The following is a 26,796-nucleotide window of genomic DNA, read 5'->3' as shown; positions in this document are numbered from 1 at the left end:
CTAGGAGGACTTCCAGTGCTAATTTAATGCCAGGCAAGTGAGCTGCAAAAGGCTTTACACATTCAACATGATCTGACCATCTTTTTTCAGACATACCATGAAGAGAACAACCAATACGGTTTTGTAGTAATTCCCACCACTTAGCACTGGAACTGAACAGGTGGTACACAGTTTGAATTGTTCCGAAAAAGGTTATTGCTTCAGGTATGCATTCAGCAGCAGCATTTCCACATAAGTTGAGTGTGTGACAACCGCAAGGTGAAAAAATTACTGTTGAGCATTGTTCTTGTATTTTTGCTTGTGCACCGTTGTATTTTCCGGCCATATTTGCCCCATTATCGTAGCCTTGAGCTCTACAATCACTGAGAGGAATAGCATGTTCTTTCAACGTGTCAGTTATCAACAGAGCAATTTCTTCCCCTCTTTTGTTGCTACAATCTGCAAACTTGAGAAATCTTTCTTGAATCTCATACTGCATTTCTTTTAAAAGTATGTATCTCAAAAGAAATGTTGTTTGTTCAGTATGGGAAGAATCTGGTGTGGAATCTACTATTATTGCAAAGTACTTTGCAGATTGCCTCTCAAGCAAAATGTGTTGTTTCACAAGATTCAAGCATTCTGCAATAAATTCATTTTGTGAGTCAGTGGACAGATAATGAACTTGAAGCCGCTCACTCCTTTTCTGTGACTCCTCTACACTTAGCACATGTTCCTGAAGGATGGGGTCCCACCTGGAGAGCAGTTCAATGAGTCCTAAAAAGTTTCCATTGTTTGAATCACCAATTCGATGGGATGAACCAGTAAATGCTAGACCACATTCTCCCAAGAAGAGTACAGCATCGATGATGCGCTTTAAAAGGTTGTACTATTTCACAGCTTCAGTTTTGATTGACGCTTCTAAGATGATGTCAACTCCTGTCTCATACAGCAGGCGCCTTTCTAGTTCTCGCCAAGCTAGGTAACATTCTCTGTGACTATTGCCTTTTTCATGTTTTGGGATCCTGTAGGAAAGTTTCCACCACTTCCCATTAGAATCCCAGCCTTCAGCAGATACCAGTGCAGACTTAGATGCAGAAGTGCTAGTCTTGACTGTCTTGTGCCAAAATAATCGACATGGAAAGCAATATACAGCTTGTTTCTGTTGACTCCAGACAAGCCAGTCTCTTACATGTAGTTCTCCATTAGTGCTTTGAAATTTCAGTATGCTTTCTGGGAACACTTGATTGCAGGTGTCTTTTGGGAATGTTTTAAGCAGAGGGGTGTGACCATTCGTAACATACTTTTCTATTTCCTTTTGAGATGGAAACTCGGTTGTGATACATCCAATGTCAAGGACTACATTATGATTACTCCTCTCATCTTCCAAATTCACTTCCACATGCGTCTGTATGTCTGTTACTTTCTGGTTTCCATTTTCATTTTCTGCATCTGCCCCTTCATCAAAATACTGTGCATGATTACCCAAATCAACTGGTCCTTGTTTGGGGATGAGGTTTCCAACAGTTTCTTCTTGCTCCAATTCTGTAGGTGAGTTCAATGAAATTTTTTTTGAAGCCGCATTTAATCCAAATTGAAAGAGTGTTTGTTGACCCTTTTTTTCATTTTCCTCTTGTTCTTTCTTGTCTTTTCTTTTCTGGGCTCCTGATTTGTGAGAATACATTTTGGAGATATGGTTTTCTCACCGCGATAGGGTTTAAAGGTTCACACTGCTTACCTTATATAAGCCCTCAAACCGCATTTTTCCTTTCATACTAAAGGGGAAGGGTTAATCTAGGTTCCTAATGACCACGCCCTCTTAAGGTCAAAGTATTTCTTCCTCTTGTTACCTTGGCCACCGAGCATGCTCAGTTTCTTCCAGAGTAAGCTTCATAAAAAATGAAAAAAATCCTCAAGTTTGATTATTTGTATTTTCAGAATCCAACAGAAATACAAATATTTGTTTGAACAATGTTATGCTTTTTTGCACGAGTTAGGGGGGAAAGAAAAAAAAGCACCATTTATAGCAGGCTTGCAGAATGGGAGCCAGCAGGAAATGACATAACAAAGGGAGGAAAAGGGAGCTTGCCTCCTTGGCTCCTGGGCCCCCTGTTTGACCCCGGGCCCAGGTAAGATGTACCTCCTGCACCCCCACTCTCATGGGCCCTGCGATCCTGTGGTAACATATTGCACATGTTAATTTTACACTGTGTGGAAAAAGTGTTTTTGTTTATCCTGAACCTGCTTCTTACAACTCATTTTTTTCTGAATCTAAAAAAGTAATTCCCTTAAGCTTTCCTTAATGAGGAACAAACTCTACCTCATGATAATTTCAGTGATCCCTTTCAGCATCTTTACCAGTACTACAACAACTTTTTTGAGAATTGTCACCAGAACTGGATCATGTAGGTACATTATACATTTAAATGACATTATTAACTGGAGCCAGATACATGGATCACATCTTGCTAGTCTTAAAAAGGCTGCACTAACTCCTGGTCTATTTGCGGTCTCTTTTCCAGGTGCTGGTATTAGCTTCCAAAGCTCTAAACGGCTTGGGCCCCAAGTTGCACTAAATAAATAATAAAGTTTACTGCCTTCAAGTCAATTCTGACTTATGGTGACCCTATGAATAGGGTTTTCATGGTAAGTGGTATTCAGAGGTGGTTTACCATTGCCTTCCTCTGAGGCTGAGAGGCAGTGACTCGGCCAGGGTCACCCAGTGAGCTTCATGGCTGGGTGGGGATTCAAACCCTGGTCTCCCAGGTTGTAGTCCAACACCTTAACCACTAAGGGCCACTTTCTCTCCTGTGAACCTCCCTGCTAGTAAGATCTTCCTCTGAAGCTTGTCTTTGGGTCCCCTCACCTAAGTGCAATAGCTGATGTCCCATGCTAGGACTTTTTGGTTGCGGCGCCTGAGTTTAGAACTCTTTAAGGGAGGTTTTTGTGGGGCTGAGCATGATACTTTTTCAACACCAGGTGAAGACCTTGTTATTTCTCTATAATGTTTTGATTGGCTTTATTTTTTTTAGCTGTTATTAACTATAACTATTGTTTAGTGTCATTACATTTATTGTAGTTTGTTTTAAATTTGTTTTAATTTTATTAAGCTGCTGCTCTGGCAGATTATCATCTGAAGAATGGAATAAAATTCTTTTTGAAGAAATAACACTTCTCATTTTATTTTCAGTCCCTTTTCTAATAATTCATAACAGTAAATTATTGCTGCAGCACAATGAGCTGACTTTATTAAAAATAACTTTCTACTGTGACTCTAACATGTCTTTCTGTTGTAGTCCTATCCAGTTTATTCCTTATAGTTATATGCAAGTCATGCTCAAAGTAGATCCATTGAAATCAATGGACTTAAGTTATCACTATCACTTAGGTGGAGTTAGAATTTTTGTCCCAATGTGAATCATTTAGCACTCTTCTGTCTGCCATTCTGTTCCCCAGTTATGTAATTATGAGACAGAGACCTTTTAGAGTTTTTCATTGTACTTCCAATTTTGTCATCATAAATAATTCAGAGTTACCTATAAGTTTGGATATCTCACTATTCACCTGGGGCTGATGGGAGTTGTAGTTCAAAAAAGTAACTTTTCCAAGCTTTGCGAGTCAGTACCAATAGTTTATAATGTTGGCAAGTAAAGGGTTCCTGAGAGTATTTTTCCATGGCAGAGTTACAAGGCCAAGACGCTCAGAGTCCGTGCAGATCTCAAGGATAAGTATCCAAGGCAACCAGCTGGCCTTATCTATAAGACTTGGCAGATCTGGCCAGTTGGTGTGGGGGTCGAGGAGTTTGTACAGAGAGAGAGCTTGTGATATATTGTCAGTAAAGTGACTCTTAAAACTTATTGCTTGTCCGGCTCATTGCTTCAACTGGCGTCTAGCCTGTCACTATCCTGTTCTGCATCCTGGGCATCTGCTTGTGCCAGATACAACATCCAACAAGTGGTAGCAGAGGATGGTTACCTGGTGCTGATGGTTACCTGGTGCTGATGGTTACCTGGTGCTGATGGTTCCCTGGTGCTGATGGTTCCCTGGTGCTGATGATTACCTGGTGCTGCTGGTTACCTGGAACGGAGGATTGCAGAAAAGCGGCAGAGAAAAGCCAGAACTGGAGAACAGTGAGAAAACAGCAGAAAGACGGAGAAACCGAAAGCTGAGCTGAAAGCTGTGAGAGAGCCGTGGGGAAAAAAAAAACCTGACTGAAGGACAGAGGTGAGAAGCTCTAATTACAAAGGCGGTGAACTGTGAAAAGTGAAAGTATGTCTGTTACGTTATCGGCCGGGATTCCCTTGGAAAGGCTGACAGGGAAATATTATGGCACTTGGAAACAGAGAATGCAGGCTTTTCTAGTGAAAGAAGACCTGTGGAAAGCTATCGCAGAAGACCCACCCGCCGGGGTGCCTATTCCAGCAGATTGGAGAAGGCTGGATGAGAGGGCAAAGGCGTTAATTGTTCTTGCTATTGATGATTCTCAATTACTGCACGTGCGTGATGCAACGACGGCAAAAGAAACCTGGGAAACTTTAAGAAATATTCATGTGAAAAAGACTGCCAGTTCTAAAATATATCTTGCCAGAAGATTGTATCAGATGCGCTTATCTGGAGATACAACCATGTCAGAGCATTTGTTGGAAATAAACAGACTGTTTACTGAGTTGTCAGAACGTGAAATTGAACATTCTCAAACGCAAAAAGTGTATATCACATTATCTTCACTAGATTCAAGTTATGATAGTCTGGTGAGCTCTTTGGAAGCAATGGACGATGCAAATCTCAATATGGACTATATAGAAGGAAAACTTTTACAAGAATTTCAAAGGAGGCAGGAAATGGCAAAGCAAGAAAGGACTGAGTCTAAACACAACTTAGGAAAGCTGAACAACAAAGCAGCACAAGAGAGACTGTATGGACAAAAAGCATGTTACTTTTGTGGTTCCAAACAACATCTTCAAAGGAATTGTGAAGCAAGAAGAAGAGAAAGAGGAAGAAAACCATGTGTACAGGTGATCTATGCTAGTAAGAATAAGCAATGTATTAACAATGAGCAGGGAAATAACTGTAAAGATTTATGGGCAATTGACAGTGGGGCAACAAATAGTATAATCAAAGATAAATCTATGTTTCATACATTTTGTGACGTAGAGGATCATGTGATAATGGCTGATGGAACTAAGAAACTTATCAAAAGTAGGGGTACAGTGAAATTAGCAGGTTTTAATACGATTATGACAGATGTGCTGTTTATTCCTGACATTGAATGCAACATTATGGCTGTGTCAAACCTCAATGAAATGGGGTTCAATGTGATGTTCAAAAGGGGTTCAGTGCATGTAATGAGAGGAGAAAAAATATTCATGAAAGGAATAGTGAGGAACTCATTGTTCTTCTTACACGTGAAACAAACAAATCATGTACTCATGTGTGCTAATAAGAAACCCCATAATAATTGTGTTCATTTATGGCACAGAAAACTAGGCCATATAGGATATGAAAATGTGGTGAAAACAACAGAGAACAGTAATGATGTGACATTGAGAAACTGTGAAAAATATGTAGACTGCCACGTGTGTAAACAAACTAGGGCAGTTGTGGCTGCAAAGAACAAAGAAGCCATGCCCAGTACAAATGCACCTTATCAATTAATACACGTGGACTTAGTGGGGCCATTTCAACCTACTCAGGGGGGTGCAAGATATTTCCTGACAATAGTTGATGATTTTTCAAAATTCTGCACTGTTTATTTACTAAAAGCTAAAAGTGAAGCTGCAGAGAAACTGAAAAGATTTGTTACAAAAATTGAAGTGCAGTTTGGTGTCAAAATACAGAGAATAAGATCAGATCAAGGAGGAGAGTTCTTAGGACACTCTTTTACTGAATACTTGGATAAAAGAGGAATAAAACAGGAGTTAACAGCCCCTTATAGTCCTCATCAGAATGGGTTAGTGGAACGCTGGAACAGGTTGCTTCAGGACTCAATAAGATCAATGCTATGTGACTCCTCTTTAACACAAGGTTTCTGGGGAGAGTGTGTTCTGTATTCAGCTTACATTCAAAACAGAATATTCCATAAGGCCACTGGAATGTCTCCTTATCAGAAATTGTATGACAGAAAACCCAGATTAAACCATTTGATTAGGTTTGGAGCAGAATGCTGGGTACATGTTCCCAAAAATAAAAGGACAGGGAAGCTGCAAAGGAGAGCAGACAAAGGGTACATGCTGGGATTTGAAAACACATATTACAGAATATGGCTGCCAAAACAAAGGTCTGTAGTGTTAAGCAGAAGCGTGCAAGCAATAGAGCAGGATTGGGAAGAGAAAACATATGTGGAGTTGGGAAACACTGAAGGTAGTAATGAACAAGAACAGGCAGACACAGTACAGAAGAAACAGGCAGCAGTAGTGAATCAAGTTCTAGCTCTGAGAGAGAAACAGAGGAATCGCCTGACACAGACACAGACACTAAGGCAGAAATACAACCACGCAGATCAGAGAGAACAACAAAAGGTATTCCACCTGTTAGATTTAAAATAAATTCCATTAAACATATAGACTTCAGTAACTGGAGAAAGTGGGATGATGGAAATCATGAAGAGTAATGAAATGTAATAAAAGTGATGCTGAGATTCTAATGCAATGTAGTAACTGTATTACAAATGATGCTGATGTAAACTGAAGAAAAAGAAATGTATCATGTGGAGAAAATGATATAAGTAAATGCAAGAAATGTGAATGTAAATGACATGAAAAGAAGTGAAAATGTGAATCTGTAACATAATCTGAAATGTATTGTTGAAATGTGATATAATGTGTGAAATGCTAAGCAAGAAGGCTATGGAAAAAATAGGTGGGGGAATGTTGGCAAGTAAAGGGTTCCTGAGAGTATTTTTTCCATGGCAGAGTTACAAGGCCAAGACTCTCAGAGTCCATGCAGATCTCAAGGACAAGTATCCAAGGCAACCAGATGGCCTTATCTATAAGACTTGGCAGATCTGGCCAGTTGGTGTGGGGGTCAAGGAGTTTGTACAGAGAGAGAGCTTGTGATATATTGTCAGTAAAGTGACTCTTAAAACTTATTGCTTGTGAGCTACGTGACTTAGAAGCGAAAGTTGGCAGAGCTCGAGCCATCTTCAAGGACACGTTGCTATGCAACCTAGGCTCGGGCAGCTGGCCTTATCTATATAGAGGGCCAGCAGACACTTGTGAGTGTGGGGGTCGAGGAGTTTGTACAGAGAGAGCTTGTGATGTATTGTCAGTAAAGTGACTCTTAAAACTTATTGCTTGTCCGGCTCATTGCTTCAACTGGCATCTAGCCTGTCACTATCCTGTTCTGCATCCTGGGCATCTGCTTGCGCCAGATACAACATCCAACATATGAATAGGTTGTGGTGGTAACATAGAAATCTGAGGGCAGTGTATAACAATTACATAATCATCTTGCTGGCTAAATCCTTTATTTGATCAAAAGGTTCAGGCTTTCCAGACTGAACTTGTCTTTGCCCAGGTCTTGAGTAGCAAAAGTGGATGTTCTCATATTCCTTGACTGCCACTGTTAATGTTATGAAGGATCATATGAGCTATTATTGAAAAGGTAATGTAATTGCCAACCATATCCTTTTCATTTTATAAAATATATTTTCAGTAAAAGTCATAGGGTGATATGCAATGTTAGTTGTACTTAGGTAGACCTATTGCAATTATTGAAGTAAAACAATCAGTTGATTTCAATGGATCTACTCTAAGTATGACTTAATTGGGTATCACCCATAGCTTTTTAGCACTGGCAACAATCAAATAATTGCATGATTCTTTAGATCCAGGCTATGTTCTTTGTGCATCTTGCATCATCTCTGGGCATGCAGACACACATTATTTGTTTTACAGGAATGTTTGGATAATGTTTAGATAATTTCTGATAATATTTAGATAATTTTCAGCTGGAATTGAGCTGACACTAGGGCCTACTGTAGTATTCCTGCCAGAGGCATTGCTTGTGGCTAGGAGTGATTTCAGCGACACCCATCTAGCAACCAAAATTTCTAGATGTCTTTCTCCCTGACCAAGACATTCAGTGACAGGATGGAGCAGTTGGAAAATTTCTCTGCCAGATTAATTCCTGAACTCAATTCAGTGTCCTAGTGCTGCACTCTAAATCTCATAGTCTGGGCCTGCACCAGACCATCAAACTAGGTGCTATGTTCATTGCATGAGTGTAATGTGTCAAGAACAGCAAGGCTGGCCAAAATAAAATGGCCCACCTAAAGGAATTGTGGGGAATATTTTGCATAGGTCCCTGGGATGCTCTAAGGAACCAAGGAGGGACCCATTCTTATACTTTCCCTGTTTGTTAGTATTCTAGCTTAGGCTAGGTATTTATTTATTTATTTATTGCACTTGTATACTGCCCCATAGCCGAAGCTCTCTGGGCGCTTTACAGCAACCAAAAACATTAAAACAAATATACAATTTAAAACTCATATTTTAAAAACAATTTAAAACACAATTAAAACATTTAAAACAATATAAAACAATTTAAAGCACATGCTAAAATGCCTGGGAGGAAAGTCTTGACCTGGCACTGAAAAGATAACAGTGTTGGCGCCAGGCACACCTCATCAGAAAGATCATTCCATAATTTGGGGGCCACCACTGAGAAGGCCCTCTCCCTTGTTGCCACCCTCCGAGCTTCCCTTGGAGTAGGCACCCAGAGGAGAGCCTTTGATCTTGAATGTAGTGAACGGGTGGGTTCGTGTCGGGAGAGGCGTTCCATCAGGTATTGTGGTCCCAAGCCGTGTAAGGCTTTATAGGTCAAAACCAGCACCTTGAATCAAGCCTGGAAACATACAGGCAGGCAATGCAAGCGGGCCAGAATCGGTTTCATATGTTCAAACCGTCTGGTCCCTGTTACCAATCTGGCTGTAAGCTTTTTTATTTTGTGTTTGTGTTGAACTTTCTCATATTTTGACTGTTGTTATATGCCTTCAAGGCGATTACGACTTATGGCGACCTTATGAATCAGTGGAGTCCAATAGCATTTGTTATAAACCACCCTGTTCAGATCTTGTAAGTTCAGGTCTGTGGCTTCCTTTATGGAATCAATCCATCTCTTCTTTGGTCTTCCTCTTTTTCTACTCCCTTCTGTTTTTCCCAGCATTGTCTTTTCTAGTGAATCATGTCTTCTCATTATGTGTCCAAAGTATGATAACCTCAATTTCATCATTTTAGCTTCTAGTGATAGTTCTGGTTTAATTTGTTCTAACACCCAATTACTTGTTTTTTTCATGGTCCATGGTATCTGCAAAGCTCTCCTCCAACACCACATTTCAAATGAATTGATTATTCCGCTTTCTTCACTGTCCAACTTTCACATCCATACATAGAGATCGGGAATATCATGGTCTGAATGATCCTGACTTTAGTGTTCAGTGATACATCTTTGCATTTGAGGACCTTTTCTAGTTCTCTCACAGCTGCCCTCCCCAGTCCTAGCCTTATTCTGATTTCTTTATTGTCTCCCCTTTGGTTAATGACTGTGCCAAGGCATTGATAATCCTTGACAAGTTCAATGTCCTCCTTGTCAACTGTAAAGTTCCATAAATCTTCTGTTGTCATTACTTTAGTGTTTTTGACGTTCAGCTGTAGTCCTGCTTTTGTGCTTTCCTCTTTAACTTTCATCAGCATTCGTTTCAAATCATTACTGGTTTCTGCTAGTAGTATGGTATTGTCTGCATATCTTAAATTATTGATATTTCTCCCTCCAATTTTCACACCTCCTTCATCTTGGTCCAATCCTGCTTTCCACATGATATGTTCTGCATACAGATTAAACAAATAGGGTGATAAAATACACCCCTGTCTCACACCCTTTCTGATGGGGAACCAATCAGTTTCTCCATATTCTGTCCTTACAGTAGCCTCTTGTGCAGAGTATATGTTGTGCATCAGGACAATCAGATGCTGTGGCACCCCCATTTCTTTTAAAGCATTCCATAGTTTTTCATGATCTACACAGTCAAAGGCTTTGCTGTAATCTATAAAGCACAGGGTGATTTTCTTCTGAAATTCCTTGGTCCGTTCCATTATCCAACATTGTTATACTTTTGGCGCCAGGCTAAAACCTTCCGATTCTCCCAGGCATTTTAAATACATTTTAAATATATTTAATATATTTTTATGTATTCCAATGTGTTAATGCTTTAGTTGTCTTTAATATTGTTTAGTACATCTGTATTTTATATTGCGTGATTTTGCTGATTTATTGTATTATTGTATTATTATATGTTGTACACCGCCCAGGGAGCCACTGGTTATGGGCGGTTTATAAATGGAATTAAATAAATAAATAAATAAATATGTTTGCGATGTGATCCCTGGTGCCTCTTCCCTCTCTAAATCGAGTTTCTGAAATTCCTTGGTCTATTCCATTATCCAACATATGCGGTATGATCTCTGGTACGTCTTCCATTTGTATACTGCTCTTTTATATGCACCTTTATTATATTTAATCAACTACCTCATAGTACTTGGTGTGTGTTACTTGGGGCTGTGGCTCTGAAACCAGTACTTTGACCACAAAGCTACTGACTACTGAATTGGGTTTGGCTTAGAGGCTCCAGAGCAATGAGTGTAACGTTTGGCTGTTGCTCTTGGGAATCTCTTTCTGTCTAGTCAATGCTCTGAGTTCCCCTCGACTCAGCTTGGGAAACCAAGTTAATGGGTGGTGGCAGTCTACCTACCTAACAGGATTGGCGCTGGGATTACCTCAGCCCTGGTAAGGAGAGGCACAAGGGGTGCCTAGTCCGGGACAATTGCCCTGGGGTTAGGGGGTTGGCCTGCGCAACTTTTTGACATAATGAACATGAACTTTTTTTGTAATTTAGATAGCAGCCTTTCCATGTGTAAGGCCTTTCCTTAAAGAAATCTGTCAGGAAAGAATCTGCTTTGAAACCTTATAATCAAACAAGTAAGAGCAGCTATGGGAGGGTGCAGGATTCTTCGCATGGTTACTCCAAGGAGATGTGTCAATCAATACAAATGCTTTTTCACCTTTTGGGGGGCATTTTTGTTGTAGCTAAAAATTGCTTTGCATCTTGGCTTTATTTTATTTATTTATTTATTATTTAATTTGTATCCCGCCCTTCCTCCCAGCAGGAGCCCAGGGTGGAACAAAGCACTAAAAACACTTTAAAACATCATAAAAACAGATATTAAAATACATTAAAACAAAACAGCGTTTAAAAAATCTTTTTTAAAAAACACCTTTAAAAACAGTTAAAAACATTAAGCAATTTACACAGACACAGACTGGGATAGGTCTCAACCTAAAAGGCTTGTTGAAAGAGGAAAGTCTTCAAAAGGCACCAAAAAGATAGCAGAGATGGGGCCTGCCTAATATTCAAAGGGAGGGAGTTCCACAGGGTAGGTGCTGCCACACAAAAGGTCCGTTTCCTATATTGTGCAGAACGAACCTCCTGATAAGATGGTATTTGCAGGAGGCCCTCACCTGCACAGCACAGTGATCGACTGGGTATATAAGGGGTAAGATGGTCTTTCAGGTGTCCTGGTCCCAAGCTGTATAGGGCTTTGTACACCAAAACTAGAACCTAGAACTTGGCCCGGTAGCAAATGGGCAGCCAGTGCAATTCTTTCAGCAACGGGGTGATATGTTGGCGATACCCTGCCCAGTGAGCAGTCTCGCCACCGCATTTTGCACCAGCTGCAGCTTCCGGACCAACCTCAAGGGCAGCCCCACATAGAGCGCATTACAGTAATCCAGCCTGGAGGTTACCAGTGTGTGAACAACAGTGGTCAGGCTATCCTGGTCCAGAAATGGCCGCAGCTATCTCACCAGCCGAAGCTGGTAAAAGGCACTCTTAGTCATTGAGGTCACCTGGGCCTCTAGTGAGAAAGATGGGTCTAGGAACACCCTCCCCGAGTATGGACCTGCTCTTTCAGAGGGAGTACGACCCCGTCCAAAGCAGGCAACTGACCAATTATCCGAACTTGGGAACCACCAACCCACAGCGCCTCCGTCTTGCTAGGATTGAGACTCAGCTTATTGGCCCTCATCCAGCCCCCCACTGAGTCCAGGCAGCAGTCCAGGGGTTGCACGGCCTCTCCCGATTCAGATGTTACAGATGCTGACACCTTGTCCCAAAGCTCCTGATGACTGCTCCCAAGGGCTTTATATAGATGTTAAACAGCATGGGGGACAGGATGGTACCCTGCGGCACCCCACAGCACAGCTGCCAGGGGGCCGAAAGACAGCCACACAGTGCTATTCTCTGAGAATGACCCTGAGATAGGATCAGAACCACTGTAAAACAGTGCCTCCAATACCCATCTCACCAAGTCAGCCCAGAAGGATACCATGGTCAATGGTATCAAAAGCCGCTGAGAGATCAAGTAAGAATAACAGGGTCGCACTCCCCCTGTCCTTCTCCTGATAAAGGTCATCCATCAGGGCGATCAAGGCGGATTCAGTCCCATAACCAGGCCTGAACCCAGACTGGAATGGGTCAACATAATCTGTTTCATCCAAGAGTAGTTGCAGTTGCTGCACCACAACCCTCTCAATCACCTTCCCTAAGAAGGGGGTATTTGCAACCATTTCCTGGAGCTGATGTCAACAGACCCCTGACAATACGGAAAAGCTCCACTGGACGGCTACTTGAGGATGCGATGTAGGCAGAGAAGTGGGCCTTCTTCACTGCTCTCACCGCCACACAGTTGGCACGGTTATGATGTTTCAGTCGTGCCCGATCAGCCTCACGGCATGTCTTTTGCCACTTGTGCTCTAGCTGTCGACCAGCCTGTTTCATTGCCCTTAGCTCACTGGTGTACCAAGGTGCAAGCCAGGCTCCACAATATTCAACTGTGTCGAGAGCCCGACGTGCGTCGCTGTTCCACAGCATGTCAAGGGCTTCAACAGGGTCACCTGCTCTATCTACTCGGAACTCTCCCAGGGCATTCAGGAATCTAGTGGATTCCATTAGGCTCTGGGGGCAGACCATCTTAATCTGTCCACCACCCCTGCAGAGGATCGGAGCCATAAGTTTAAACTTCAGCAGGAAGTGGTCTGACCATGACAATGGGTGACATCCACCCCCCATCTCCAGACCACCCCTTCCTCCATCTGGAGCAAAAACCAAGTCGAGGGTGTGCCCTGCCCTATTTGTTGAGCCAATAACAACTTGAGACAGCCCCATGGTTGTCATGGAGGCCATGAAGTCTTGAGGCAGAACACTAGAGGCAGCCTCAGCACGGACATTGAAATCACCCAGCACTATTGTTCTGGGCTCCTCCAATGCCACAGCCGAGATGACTTCCACCAGCTTGGTTAGAGAAGCCACCAGGCAGCAGGGTGGACGGTACACCAGCAGCAACCCTAGTTTACTGTCTCCTCGGCCCAACACCAGGTGCAGGCCCTCACAGCCAGCTCTAAGACAGAGTGGTTTCCTGGTGACAGAGATGGAAGTTCTGTAGACCACAGCAACTCCTCTCCCCCCCCCGTCCCTGCAGCCTGTGCTGGTGCTGCAGCGAGTATCCAGCTCACCCAGCCAGGTCTCAGTAATGCACACTAAATTGGCACCTTCATCCACAATCAGTTCATGGATGAGAGTGATCTTATTCTGTACTGATCTGGCGTTAAACAACAACAGTGGGCACAGCAGATGAACAACGAGGAACCCATCCATGAGAGGAGTGGCAGCAAGGAACAAGGCACAGATAGCCTTGCCTTCACCTTCTTTGGTAATTCACCACCTCCCCATGGCTATATTTCCCTCCACCCATAATCACTGAAATTGGGGTGGCATCACCCATGTTCCTCCGTACTAAGACTCCTCCTAAATGCCTGATATGGACCCAACATGGGCCCACCAATAAAGCCTGCCAGAGCGAATTATCCCAGTAGGCCTCTGCGAGGATTGGGAACAGTCACACCCATTCAAACTTTTTCACACAGGGCCCATCTGCTCCCCCTCCTGTCTCACACCCAGGGAGGGCCAGCCTTCTGCCAGTTACAGACTCTCACTCTGAAGGCATCTGGTGACTTTTTCCTATCATTCAGTTCACTGTACAGGCTCCCACCCTGTGCTGGAACTACACATGCACCACATGCCCTCCCCACCACCAGTCTCCTCTAGACTGGTTTAACAGAGAACACATTAAAAAAACAAGAAAAAGGAATAGAAGGGGGGTAACGCCCGTGCCCTCGGAACTCCCTAAGGGCCTCCCCAAGGGCAACTCCCGTTCGGTGGCGACACTGGCGGCAGCAGAGCCGCCACCCGAGGGCAGATGGGCTTTTATGCCTCCTGGCTCAGCAGCAGCTGTTGCAAGAGGCTGCGAGATTAACTGCAGCCTCTCTCTGGAGCAAGGGCCAGGCAGGGGGTCCCAGTCCTTGCAGCACTTACCAGGGACTTCAGCTGTGTGGACAGACAGCACCCAAAGAAGCTAGTAGCAAGCACCCAGATGCCAGATACTCACTCCCAGGGCCGGTCTTCCTCAGTCCCCTCATGCTGCAACTATTTGTGCTTCATTTGTCAAATAACTGATTAATGTTGTATGAGCTCTCTCATTTATAGAATGAATTGGGAGTGAACTAAATAAAATGAAAACCCAACCTTTCCCTGGGTCAAAGAAATAATATTGTGCAGCCATGTACAGATGCATGAATACATAAAGTTGTAGCTCTTCATTATCTGTGGTCCATTTCACAAGTCATGGTAAAGGGTTGTTAATGGTTTACTGTGAATGCAAATTTCTGGGCTGTTTTTCTCATCCTCACTAGCACAAGCAGGAAGCCAAAATGATCCCTGGCTTAGCATTATGTCTCAACCCAGAATCATGGTTTTGTTGGGGAACAGAACAAACCATAATACCTGGTTCAGTTTGGGATTGTGATTGGTTTTCTCTCAGTGTGAGTGGTGAGGAGCAATGTGCCCAAGATTGGTAAACTATTAACTGTGTTAATGTGTAAATGGGGACCACATACCACTTGTATAAAAATATGTTTCTGTCCCCCAATGTTCTTCTTTGTTATTATTTATGTTTCTCCCCACCCCATGTACCACTTACATTCAGATACCAGAAAGACATAATAATAACCAGATGCAAAGGAGGATAGGGCTCTTATACCTTTAATACAGGGTTTGGAAATGGTTTTCAGAGAGGAGACTGTATTGCTCCAGTGGAAAGCTTTTGGTGACCTCATTCTGGTGGTAAATGTGGCTAGACCCATGCACAATCACATGCATACACAAAACTATTTCCCATGGAAACAGAAGCACATGTTTAATTCTTAGTAACTCCGCTCAAATGTCACATTCTATTTTCTACACAGACTTTTTAAAAAACAAAGAGCTCTCCACCATTTATCTGCCCTGGCTGTACAAAAGTCAAGAACAGTAATCCCAGAAAATGGAAATGGACTGCCTTCAAGTCGATCCCGACTTATGGCTACCATATGAATAGGGATTTCATGGTAAGCGGTATCCAGAGGGGGTTTACCATTTCCTCCCTCTGAGGCTAGTCCTCCCCAGTTGGCTAGGGCCTGCTCAGCTTGCCACAGCTGCACAAGCCAGCCCCTTCCTTGTCCGCAACTGCCAGCTGGGGGGCAACTGGGCTCCTTGGGACTATGCAGCTTGCCCACGGCTGCACAGGTGGCAGGGCATGTAACCCCTGAGCCACTCACTGTGGAGGTGATCTTTAGCTGGCCCTTGACACCCAGGAGACACGAGTGGGGATTTGAACTCACAGACTCTGGACTCCCAGCCAGGCTCTCCTCCCCTGTATAAAATCTACCAGCAGGCTACATCTGGCCCACAGGCTGGGGATTTTTGTCTTAAAAAGTGGAGGAAAGTTGCACTTTCTGAGTCCTTCACAAAAGGCTTTGTAAAGGTTTTGTTTACTTCCCCTGCCACCTAAAGAGGCCATTTCAAGTTGCCCACAGTAACTCTTGATACACTATCAAATTCCTCATGTGCCCTTTGGACAAACAATTTCCCATATATGTTTTGCTTTTGTATTGTTTCTCTTCTGTCTTTTGCTTTTTGGATCTAGCTGAAGGACCAGGAAATCACAGATTGCTGTGATTTGCTAATGGCATTCATTGATGTGTACTGCAGTCTGAAAAGCATGGGTATATGGGTTTAAAGCTAATGGTGTAAAAATGGGCTAATTAGCAAGTAGAGTATAGATGCTTAGGCAGTTTCTGTTCTGTATGTATACATATATACGAGATTTAAAAATGTACAGAAAATGAAGTAGAAACAACAGTTTGCAAAATCCTTTTCCTTTATAGAGCTCTTCTCTTGACAGTTTATGTATTGCTACCAACATGTTGGTTAGAAATACTTGTCACTCACAGCTAAAGCAGGACTCTCACATTTTCGGGGCTTTTGTGTTAAAGGGAATGGAAGTTATGAAGCAAGCATTTTTTGTTCAGTTTTTTTCAGTCTTGTCTGTAAATGAAATGAATTAATTTTACAGGTTCTCTTGAATAAGTTGCTAAGTTGTTAACAGACTGACAAAGGATTGGTGGCAGCTAATTATATTGCATTTTACACATTTGATCATGAAATATTAAAAAGACATTCTTTAATATTTCTCCCAATATTTTATTTCTGAACTGCTTTTTTAATTTGATCGAAAATATCAAAGGGGACTCCTGAATTCAAAGGGTTTTTTTTAAAGAAAAGAACATCACCTTATTCCCTTTAAGAAAAACATCAAGTAATAATAAAAAAATGAGCATGCAAGTTTCTTGCTTTACTCTTCCTAATAGATTTGCTGCTGTGTCATGCTGGGCTAAGCCATAGTTTGGCTTAGTGTATTGTCAGAACCTAGGGTTGTGATTTTACCCTCCTAGATAAACCATAAGCCATAAACCACAGGACATACCTTGGTTACAGGCTCATGCTTAGTCTGGAGAGAACTAAACGAAGACCCTGGGAGGACTATGGCTTTCCTCAGCATGACACAGCGGCAAAACTACTGTGGAGAAGCAAGGTAACTGCAGTCTCCTCTCCAGCAGTCCTCATACTCATGTACAGGCGGGCCCCGCTTATACGGTGGGTTCCATTCTGGACCCCCGCCGTAAAGCGGAACCCCATTCACTATAATGGGCTGTGTCGCACGAAAATGATGTGAAAATGGCGCAAAACGTTGCAAAAGAGCAAAAAATACCTTTAAAATTGAAAATGAAAGCCGCCGCATCAGCGGAACGCCGTAAAGCAGGGCCCTACTGTATTCATACTAGACCATAGCTTTCTTTGCCTCCTTTGTGATTATATTTTTTGTAATTGCCTAATGAGTGATTTCTGCTGTTTATTTATTTATTTATTTATTGTACTTATATACCGCCCCATAGCCGAAGCTCTCTGTTTGTAGTTATTCTTGTTGATGTTGGCTATTAAACCGAGAAAGCAGAGGTTAAATTTCCACAAGTGAGCTACGTGACTTAGAAGCGAAAGTTGGCAGAGCTCGAGCCATCTTCAAGGACACGTTGCTATGCAACCTAGGCTCGGGCAGCTGGCCTTATCTATATAGAGGGCCAGCAGACACTTGTGAGTGTGGGGGTCGAGGAGTTTGTACAGAGAGAGCTTGTGATGTATTGTCAGTAAAGTGACTCTTAAAACTTATTGCTTGTCCGGCTCATTGCTTCAACTGGCATCTAGCCTGTCACTATACTGTTCTGCATCCTGGGCATCTGCTTGCGCCAGATACAACATCCAACAAGTGGTAGCAGAGGATGGTTACCTGGTGCTGATGGTTACCTGGTGCTGAGGATTGCAGGAAAGCGGCAGAGAAAAGCCAGAACTGCAGACCAGCGAGTAAAACAGCAGAGAGACGGAGAAACCGAAAGCTGAGCTGAAAGCTGTGAGAGAGCCGTGGGAAAAAAAAAACCTGACTAAAGGACAGAGGTGAGAAGCTCTAATTACAAAGGCGGTGAACTGTGAAAAGTGAAAGTATGTCTATTACGTTATCGGCCGGGATTCCCTTGGAAAGGCTGACAGGGAAAAATTATGGCACTTGGAAACAGAGAATGCAGGCTTTTCTAGTGAAAGAAGACCTGTGGAAAGCTATCGCAGAAGACCCACCCGCCGGGGTGCCTATTCCAGCAGATTGGAGAAGGCTGGATGAGAGGGCAAAGGCATTAATTGTTCTTGCTATTGATGATTCTCAATTACTGCACGTGCGTGATGCAACAACAGCTAAGGAAACCTGGGAAACTTTAAGAAATATTCATGTGAAAAAGACTGCCAGTTCTAAAATATATCTTGCCAGAAGATTGTACCAGATGTGCTTATCTGGAGATACAACCATGTCAGAGCATTTGTTGGAAATAAACAGACTGTTTACTGAGTTGTCAGAACGTGAAATTGAACATTCTCAAACACAAAAAGTGTATATCACATTAGCTTCACTAGATTCAAGTTATGATAGTCTGGTGAGCTCTTTGGAAGCAATGGACGATGCAAATCTCAATATGGATTATATAGAAGGCAAACTTTTACAAGAATTTCAAAGGAGGCAGGAAATGGCAAAGCAGGAAAAGACTGAGTCTAAACACAACGTGGAAAAGCAGAACAACAAAGCTGCACAAGAGAGACTGTATGGACAAAAGGCATGTTATTTTTGTGGTTCCAAGCAACAATTTCAAAGGAATTGTGAAGCAAGAAGAAGAGAAAGAGGAAGAAAACCATGTGTACAGGTGATCTATGCTAGTAAGAATAAGCAATGTATTAACAATGAGCAGGGAAATAACTGTAAAGATTTATGGGCAATTGACAGTGGGGCAACAAATAGTATAATCAAAGATAAATCTATGTTTCATACATTTTGTGATGTAGAGGATCATGTAATAATGCCTGATGGATCTAAGAAACAGATCAAAAGTAGGGGTACAGTGAAGTTAGCAGGTTTCAATACCATTATGACAGATGTGCTGTTTGTTCCTGATATCGAATGTAACATTATGGCTGTGTCGAAACTCAATGAAATGGGGTTCACAGTAATGTTCAAAAGGGGTTCAGTGCATGTGATGAGAGGAGGAAAAATATTCATGAAAGGAATAGTGAGGAACTCATTGTTCTTCTTACACGTGAAACAAACAAATCATGTACTCATATGTGCTAATAAGAAACCCCATAATAATTGTGTTCATTTATGGCACAGAAAACTAGGCCATATAGGATATGAAAATGTGGTGAAAACAACAGAGAACAGTAATGATGTGACATTGAGAAACTGAAAAATATGTAGACTGCCACGTGTGTAAACAAACTAGGGCAGTTGTGGCTGCAAAGAACAAAGAAGCCATGCCCAGTACAAATGCACCTTATCAATTAATACACGTGGACTTAGTGGGGCCATTTCAACCTACTCAGGGGGGTGCAAGATATTTCCTGACAATAGTTGATGATTTTTCAAAATTCTGCACTGTTTATTTACTAAAAGCTAAAAGTGAAGCTGCAGAGAAACTGAAAAGATTTGTTACAAAAATTGAAGTGCAGTTTGGTGTCAAAATACAGAGAATAAGATCAGATCAAGGAGGAGAGTTCTTAGGACACTCTTTTACTGAATACTTGGATAAAAGAGGAATAAAACAGGAGTTAACAGCCCCTTATAGTCCTCATCAGAACGGGTTAGCTGAACGCTGGAACAGGTTGCTTCAGGACTCAATAAGATCAATGCTATGTGACTCCTCTTTAACACAAGGTTTCTGGGGAGAGTGTGTTCTGTATTCTGCTTACATTCAAAACAGAATATTCCATAAGGCCACTGGAATGTCTCCTTATCAGAAATTGTATGACAGAAAACCCAGATTAAACCATTTGATTAGGTTTGGAGCAGAATGCTGGGTACATGTTCCCAAAAATAAAAGGACAGGGAAGCTGCAAAGGAGAGCAGACAAAGGGTACATGCTGGGATTTGAAAACACGTATTACAGAATATGGCTGCCAAAACAAAGGTCTGTAGTGTTAAGCAGAAGCGTGCAAGCAATAGAGCAGGATTGGGAAGAGAAAACATATGTGGAGTTGGGAAACACTGAAGGTAGTAATGAACAAGAACAGGCAGACACAGTACCAATAAAACAAGAAGAAACAGGCAGCAGTAGTGAATCGAGTTCTAACTCTGAGAGAGAAACAGAGGAATCGCCTGACACAGACACAGATACTAAGGCAGAAATACAACCACGCAGATCAGAGAGAACAACAAAAGGTATTCCACCTGTTAGATTTAAAATAAATTCCATTAAACATATAGACTTCAGTAACTGGAGAAAGTGGGATGATGGAAATCATGAAGAGTAATGAAATATAATGAAAATGATGCTCAGAGTGCAATGGAGTAACTGTATTACAAATGAAAGTGATGTAAACTGAAATGAAAGGAAATGTATCAGAAGAATAAAACCAAATGATGTAAATGTAATGACATGTAAAATGTAACACATGTAAATGGAAGAGAAATGTAACTAGCTGAATGTGGAAATTTAAGGTGGGGGATTGTTGGCTATTAAACCGAGAAAGCAGAGGTTAAATTTCCACAAGTGAGCTACGTGACTTAGAAGCGAAAGTTGGCAGAGCTCGAGCCATCTTCAAGGACACGTTGCTATGCAACCTAGGCTCGGGCAGCTGGCCTTATCTATATAGAGGGCCAGCAGACACTTGTGAGTGTGGGGGTCGAGGAGTTTGTACAGAGAGAGCTTGTGATGTATTGTCAGTAAAGTGACTCTTAAAACTTATTGCTTGTCCGGCTCATTGCTTCAACTGGCATCTAGCCTGTCACTATACTGTTCTGCATCCTGGGCATCTGCTTGCGCCAGATACAACATCCAACAGTTGATCCAGATCAGATGTTACAGATCAGATGTGGTCCTTTTATTTTATTTTTTGTATTTGAAACTTGTGGCTGGTGCCTTGTGTATCATTTGAAAAATGAATAAAATTTTAGTTCAAAAAAGGAAGCATAGAAATGTGACAAGCAAATAAATAAACTGATCATCATAAAAATGTGTTGCTATGGAGCATTGAAATAGCTAAACTGATAATATTAAATATGTCTTTGTTCTTTTTAGAGCAAAGTTAATTACATTTTATAACAATTATAAAATCACAATGTTATGAGACTTGAAATAATTGCAATTTAGAGTATAGTAATTGCAACAACCTTCCACTATAATCAAACATCATGTAAAAGCAGTGAATTAATCTGGTTTTTTTCCAGTATTCAACAAACAAACATTTAATTATTTATTTACCAAATTTATATCCCACCCTTCCTCCCAGAAGGAGCCCAGGGCAGCAAACAAAATCACTAAAAACACTTTAAAACATTTTAAAAACAAAAAACCCCTTTAAAACACGTTAAAACAAAGCATCGTAAAAACATCTTTAAAAAAGTTAAAAACATCTTAAAAAGCAATTCCAGACAGACGCAGACTGGGATAAAGTCTCTACTTAAAAGGCTTGTTGAAAGAGTAAGGACTTCAGTAGGTGTTGAAACGATAACAGAGATGGCAACTGTCTAGTCCAGGGCTTGCACAGCCTCTCCCGATTCAGATGTTACAGAGAAATAGAGCTGGGTGTCATCAGCATACAGCTGACACATCATCCCAAATCTTTTGATGACCGCTCCCAAGGGCTTCATATAGATGCCAAACAGCTTGGGTGACAGGATGGTACCCTGCGGCACCACACAGCACAAATGCTAGGCAGCTGAAAGACAACGCTATTCTTTGACAACAACCTGGGAGATAGGATTGGAACCACTGTAAAACAGTGCCTCCGATATCCACCTCACTAAGTCACCTCAGAAGGATACCATGGTCAATGGTATCAAAGCCACCGAGAGATCAAGTAAGAATAACAGGGTCGCACTCCCCCGTCCCTCTCCTGATAAGTCATCTATCAAGGTGACCAAGGCCGATTGAGTTCCATAATCAGGCCTGAACCCAGATGGGAATGGGTTAAGATAATCTGTTTCATCCAGGAGTACTTGTGATTGCTGCGCCGCAACCCTCCTGATCCTAAGAAGGGGGTATTTGCAACCAGGTCGTAGTTGTCACAAACCAGAGTAGGCCTTTTCAGGAGTGGTTGGATCATTGCCTCTTTTAGGGTGGCTGGGACCACTCCCTTCTGCAAAGATGCATTGACCACACGCTGGATCCACTCTGTCAACTCCCCTTGGCAAACTGTAATAAGCCAAGAAGGGCAATAGTTGAGAGGACACATTGCTGGCTGCATCACAGCAAGCACCTTGTCTACGCCATCAGTCTGCATCAACTGAAATCAATCCCAAGAAGTTGCAGCAGACGTTGTACTGGACACCTCACTGGGGACTACAGTAGATGTGGTTGGGGCATCAAGATTGTTATGGAGGTGAGCAGCTTTACCCTCAACGTGCCTTGCAAACGATTCACAGTGGGCCTCCCAAGGGTCTAGAACTCCATTTCCAGGAACTGATGTCAACAGACCTCTGACAATACAAAAAAGCTCTACTGGATGGCTACTTGACGATGACATGGAGGCAGAGAAGTGGGCCTTCTTTGCTGCCACACAGTAGACACAGTTATGTTTTACTCATACCCAATCAGCTTCACAGCAGTCTTTCGCCACTTGTGCTCTAGCCATCATCCAGCCAATTTTTAACAAACTATTACATATTTGTCTACTTTCTCTTATATGAAAATAGTTCACAAATTTTGACGTAATTAAATATTACTTTCCTATTCCGCCAACTAAGGAAGTATTGGTAGCTTACAATATCTTTTGTTAATTTATGACATTTATTGAAAGAATAACATAAAGCTCCTGTACGATATTACTGTTTTTTGTTGTTGACCTATACAGTAGGGCCCCGCTTTACAGTGATTCGCTAATACAGCAGTCTCAATTAGAAGAAATTAGACTAAAGCCCCACTGCTATGGCGCTTGTTCCGGTTTTACAGCAGTTTTCAGGCATCGTGTGCCATTCTATTCAATGAGTTCTACTTTACAGTGGTTTCTGCTTTACAGCAGGGGTCTGGGACGTAACCCGCCGTATGAGTGGGGCCCTACTGTACAAAAAGGTATACCTGTAATTCAGAGATTGTGCTATAGGAAAAAAGGTTTGGTCATGTTCAGCACAAAGTCCTAGAAATGTGGCCCTGTATTCCCTGTAGTGGGGCTCATTTCTCAGATTATGCGTTGGCTGCTGTGGCTTTTGCCAAGGTAGACCTCAGCATCCCAGTGACATTGCAAAGGATGCTTAGATGCACCCTTCAAATTATTTGCAACTTTCATCCTGGCTAGAGACAGGATGAGGGAAGCAACAGAATATCATGCATGGCGCTGGAGAAAAGAGAGACCACACTATTGTCATGAATGCAATGAAGAACAGGAGTGACTAATAACAGCAATTAATAATTGGTTATGAAGATAGCATTAAATTGTCATGTCCTTGGTCATGCTGAAAGGCAATAATGATAGCAATATTTCAAGCAAAAATGCTTGATGCGTAAATGGTGTGAATAATATCAGTGCAAGTTAATGTACTGTGAGACCAGAACAAAAAACCCAAAAAACAAACACACACAACACCTCTTTATCATTCTACGTGGGTGGTATTGGCTGCTAGCTGTAACACAGAGTGGTAGTTCAATTGCTTGGTAGCTTGATTTACATAGCCTCCATGTGTCTATTCCAGTAAATTGCCAAATCTGGGACTTAGGTCCATCCCTCTGCCTCTGACAGCTGTCCAGCTCCAAGGCAGTAGTAAAGCTTAAACACTAACCACAAGACAGAATATCTTACCATATCCATATTGCCTAAATAACATATCTATGCCCTTAACAGCTGCAATTTCCTGTGTTTTGGAGCTTGAGTGATCATGGAAAGCCCTTAATGCAGCATATTAAACCAAAAGGCATCTGTTGAAAAATGGAAATTGACTGCCTTCAAGTCGATCCCGACTTATGGCGACCCTATGAATAGGGTTTTCATGGTATAATGATGGAATGTTATTCAGCCCACCCATAATGTGACTATGGCCCTATAATTCTGTTGTATTTAAAACAGTGATGGTCAAGTTTAAAATCACAGAGAGCTATAATTAGAGGATTCTGACTGTTGGAATCCTCTTACTATGAAATGTTTATAGAGACTTGGAAATGTTGTTGCATACAGTAGGATGGATAAGAGAAAACCCCTTCTCCATATTCTGACTGCTAATCTCTACTGTTTGAACCATACAGTTCAGATGTTTACACTGCAGTCATCTTGATCTGGAGCTGCTACTATAAGAAATATTTGGTACTAGAATGACCTGATGCACAGGAGAGCAAGGTTTTAATACCTATAGTTGTATAGAAGAGGGAATTTCAAAAGATTTGCATCTCTTCTCACTTCCTAATCCCAATTCACACTGTGCCTTATGTTCACAAGTCATTCGAGTGTTACAAACTGAAATTATATCTTGCATATGATTCTTTAGCAAAAGAAGAACTTCTAAAATGATTTTAGTATTTAGAAATTTTGTTATATTTCCTGGAGTTGGTATTAGATAAATTAAATTCTCCGTAATATTTAATATGCTTTTAAAATATGCACTTTAATGAGATTTTTTTTTATTAAGAATAAGGCTTTATGTATGTATTGAATAATAATATTAGAAATTATAGTGGTATTCATTGCAGTTGGCAGCTGACCAATTTAATCCTCAATATTCAATATGTATAATTGTTATAGGTAATATATGGTGTCTATTTTATATACATGTCCTTTACTGAGAATTGTATTATAATTAATGGCTCAGATCCTCACTAACCCTCTGTGAATGGAGAACAGGAGTTTCTTCCATTTGCAGCAGGAACTGGGATCCAGTGGAGGCTCTTGCTAGAATGCAGGAGCAGGGCAGTTTATTTGCAAAATTCACTGCAGTCCCCTGCACTGCCTCTCATGATGCAGCAGAGGGTCCCTCAGCCCTCTGAAGATTTTTGAGAGGTTCAGGGGCTTCAGGAAGAACGAGAGATTGGTGAAAGTCACATCCCCCACTCTCTGCTGGCAAGAGAGTCTTATTAGTGCAGCTCAGTTCATGGGAAGCTACTACCAGAAGAAGTTTTGTTAGGGTCTAAACCACTATGCCTATTACAGAGATTGTAGCTAAATTGCTGTTGAAAACAATGAAGATGCTAGGAATCACTTTATCCGAATAAATATAATACAAATAGTTTCATAGAGATATTTGATGTTTTTTATCATTTTTTGTATGTTAATGGATGTGTTAAGTCTTACTTTGAGGTTGGTTGACTGGATCGCTACTTTGATTGATTGATTTAAAGGTTACCTTTTTTATGGACTTGAGAATTTATGAGGCAACTCAGGACATATACACATGTTTTACATGTGATAATTTGGTTGTATGAAAAAACAAATGTAAATCTGTGTTTTTCAAAGTTCACTAGAATCTGTGTCTCACCTGAATGTGAGACTTGGTCCTTGATGTAGCTATTTTTAGTAGCAAGTATCCCATTGACATTGTGTGAAGCTATGGACTTGTTTGGTGATACACTTTGTTTTTAAACAGGAGAGCAGACATAGGGTGGTATTGAACCAACCCGTCCAATCATTAGCACAATGAGACTTCTCCCCAATCTTCCCCCCATGTGCAACCCACACCATCCCTAAATCTGCTCCAGAGGGTTGGGGAAAACAGGGTGGGGAGGGGGAAAAGTTCCATTGTACAAGTAGAAATCCTTGCACTTGTACTTAGCACTATGCTGAATACAACTCATTGATATGTACATTAATTCATGTTCCCTTTAAAAAAATTAAGACACACAAGTATTTTGTAGATTATTAAATTAAGCTATTTTTTTTTTTAAAAAAATTTGTTTTACAGCTCTCATTTGCAGCAACGACACCAGAGTTAGCTGATAAGAAAAAGTATCCTTATTTCTTCCGGACAGTGCCATCCGATAATGCTGTGAACCCTGCAATTCTGAAGTTGCTCAAACACTATAAATGGAAAAGGGTGGGAACGCTGACCCAAGATATTCAGAGATTTTCTGAGGTAAGATCTGCTTAACTTCTTGTATTAGAAGATGGCTGCAGAAGTTGCATGTTTTTGCATGTGTTGCTGGTGCATTGTCTCATGCATCTCGAAAAGTATTTAAATGAATGATTGCTCAGGCTAGCAGAAGTCATATGTAGCATGGTCACTTCAGGATCATCTCACTTCAAAATGTCCTGGAGGAGGGTCACATAAGAAGAGCCCTGCCAGATCATACCGAAGTCCTACCTAGTCCAGCATCAGGTTTCCCATAGTGGCCAACCACATGCTTATGGGAAGCTTGCAAGCAGGACAGGAGTGTAATTATAGCACTCTCCCTCTGTTGTTCTCTAGTGACTGGTATTCAGAGGCATGGTGCTTCTGATATTAGCCATCAATACATTTAGCTATAGATCTTGGTATTTGAATGCTTTACTTAAAAAAAAGAAGAAGCAATTCCCTGTTCATGAAAATATTGTGCTTGGGAGAAAGGTTTTTAAGATGGCCTTCTCCATGATGTACTCAATTTGTAGATACAGAAAGTATTTTCCTTTTTTTTTAAAAAAAATGGAGGCTACAGACCAGGATAGCTTGCTTAAAGGAATACAGTTCAGGAAGGATATTATTAAGAACATAAGAACATAAGAAGAGCCTGCTGGATCAGGCCAGTGGCCCATCTAGTCCAGCATCCTGTTCTCACAGTGGCCAACCAGGTGCCTGGGGGAAGCCCGCAAGCAGGACCCGAGTGCAAGAACACTCTCCCCTCCTGAGG

At 41.6% G+C, this 26,796-nt stretch overlaps 1 protein-coding gene across 1 annotated transcript in view; it reads left to right on the top strand.

The window, feature by feature from the left end:
• GABBR2 (gamma-aminobutyric acid type B receptor subunit 2) overlaps positions 1-26,796 on the top strand; it is a 435,702-nt gene that overhangs the window by 23,906 nt on the left and 385,000 nt on the right. Inside the window, exon 3 of the mRNA XM_061588946.1 lies at positions 25,875-26,045. Coding sequence (XP_061444930.1) covers positions 25,875-26,045 — 171 coding nt within the window. The remainder of the gene's footprint in view (positions 1-25,874; positions 26,046-26,796) is intronic.

Source organism: Rhineura floridana, chromosome 1 (genome assembly GCF_030035675.1).
Source record: "Rhineura floridana isolate rRhiFlo1 chromosome 1, rRhiFlo1.hap2, whole genome shotgun sequence".
In the NCBI taxonomy this organism is placed as follows: Eukaryota; Metazoa; Chordata; class Lepidosauria; order Squamata; family Rhineuridae; genus Rhineura; species Rhineura floridana.
The sequence above is the reverse complement of the archived record's forward strand: the minus strand, read 5'-3'. Positions and strand labels throughout refer to the sequence as shown.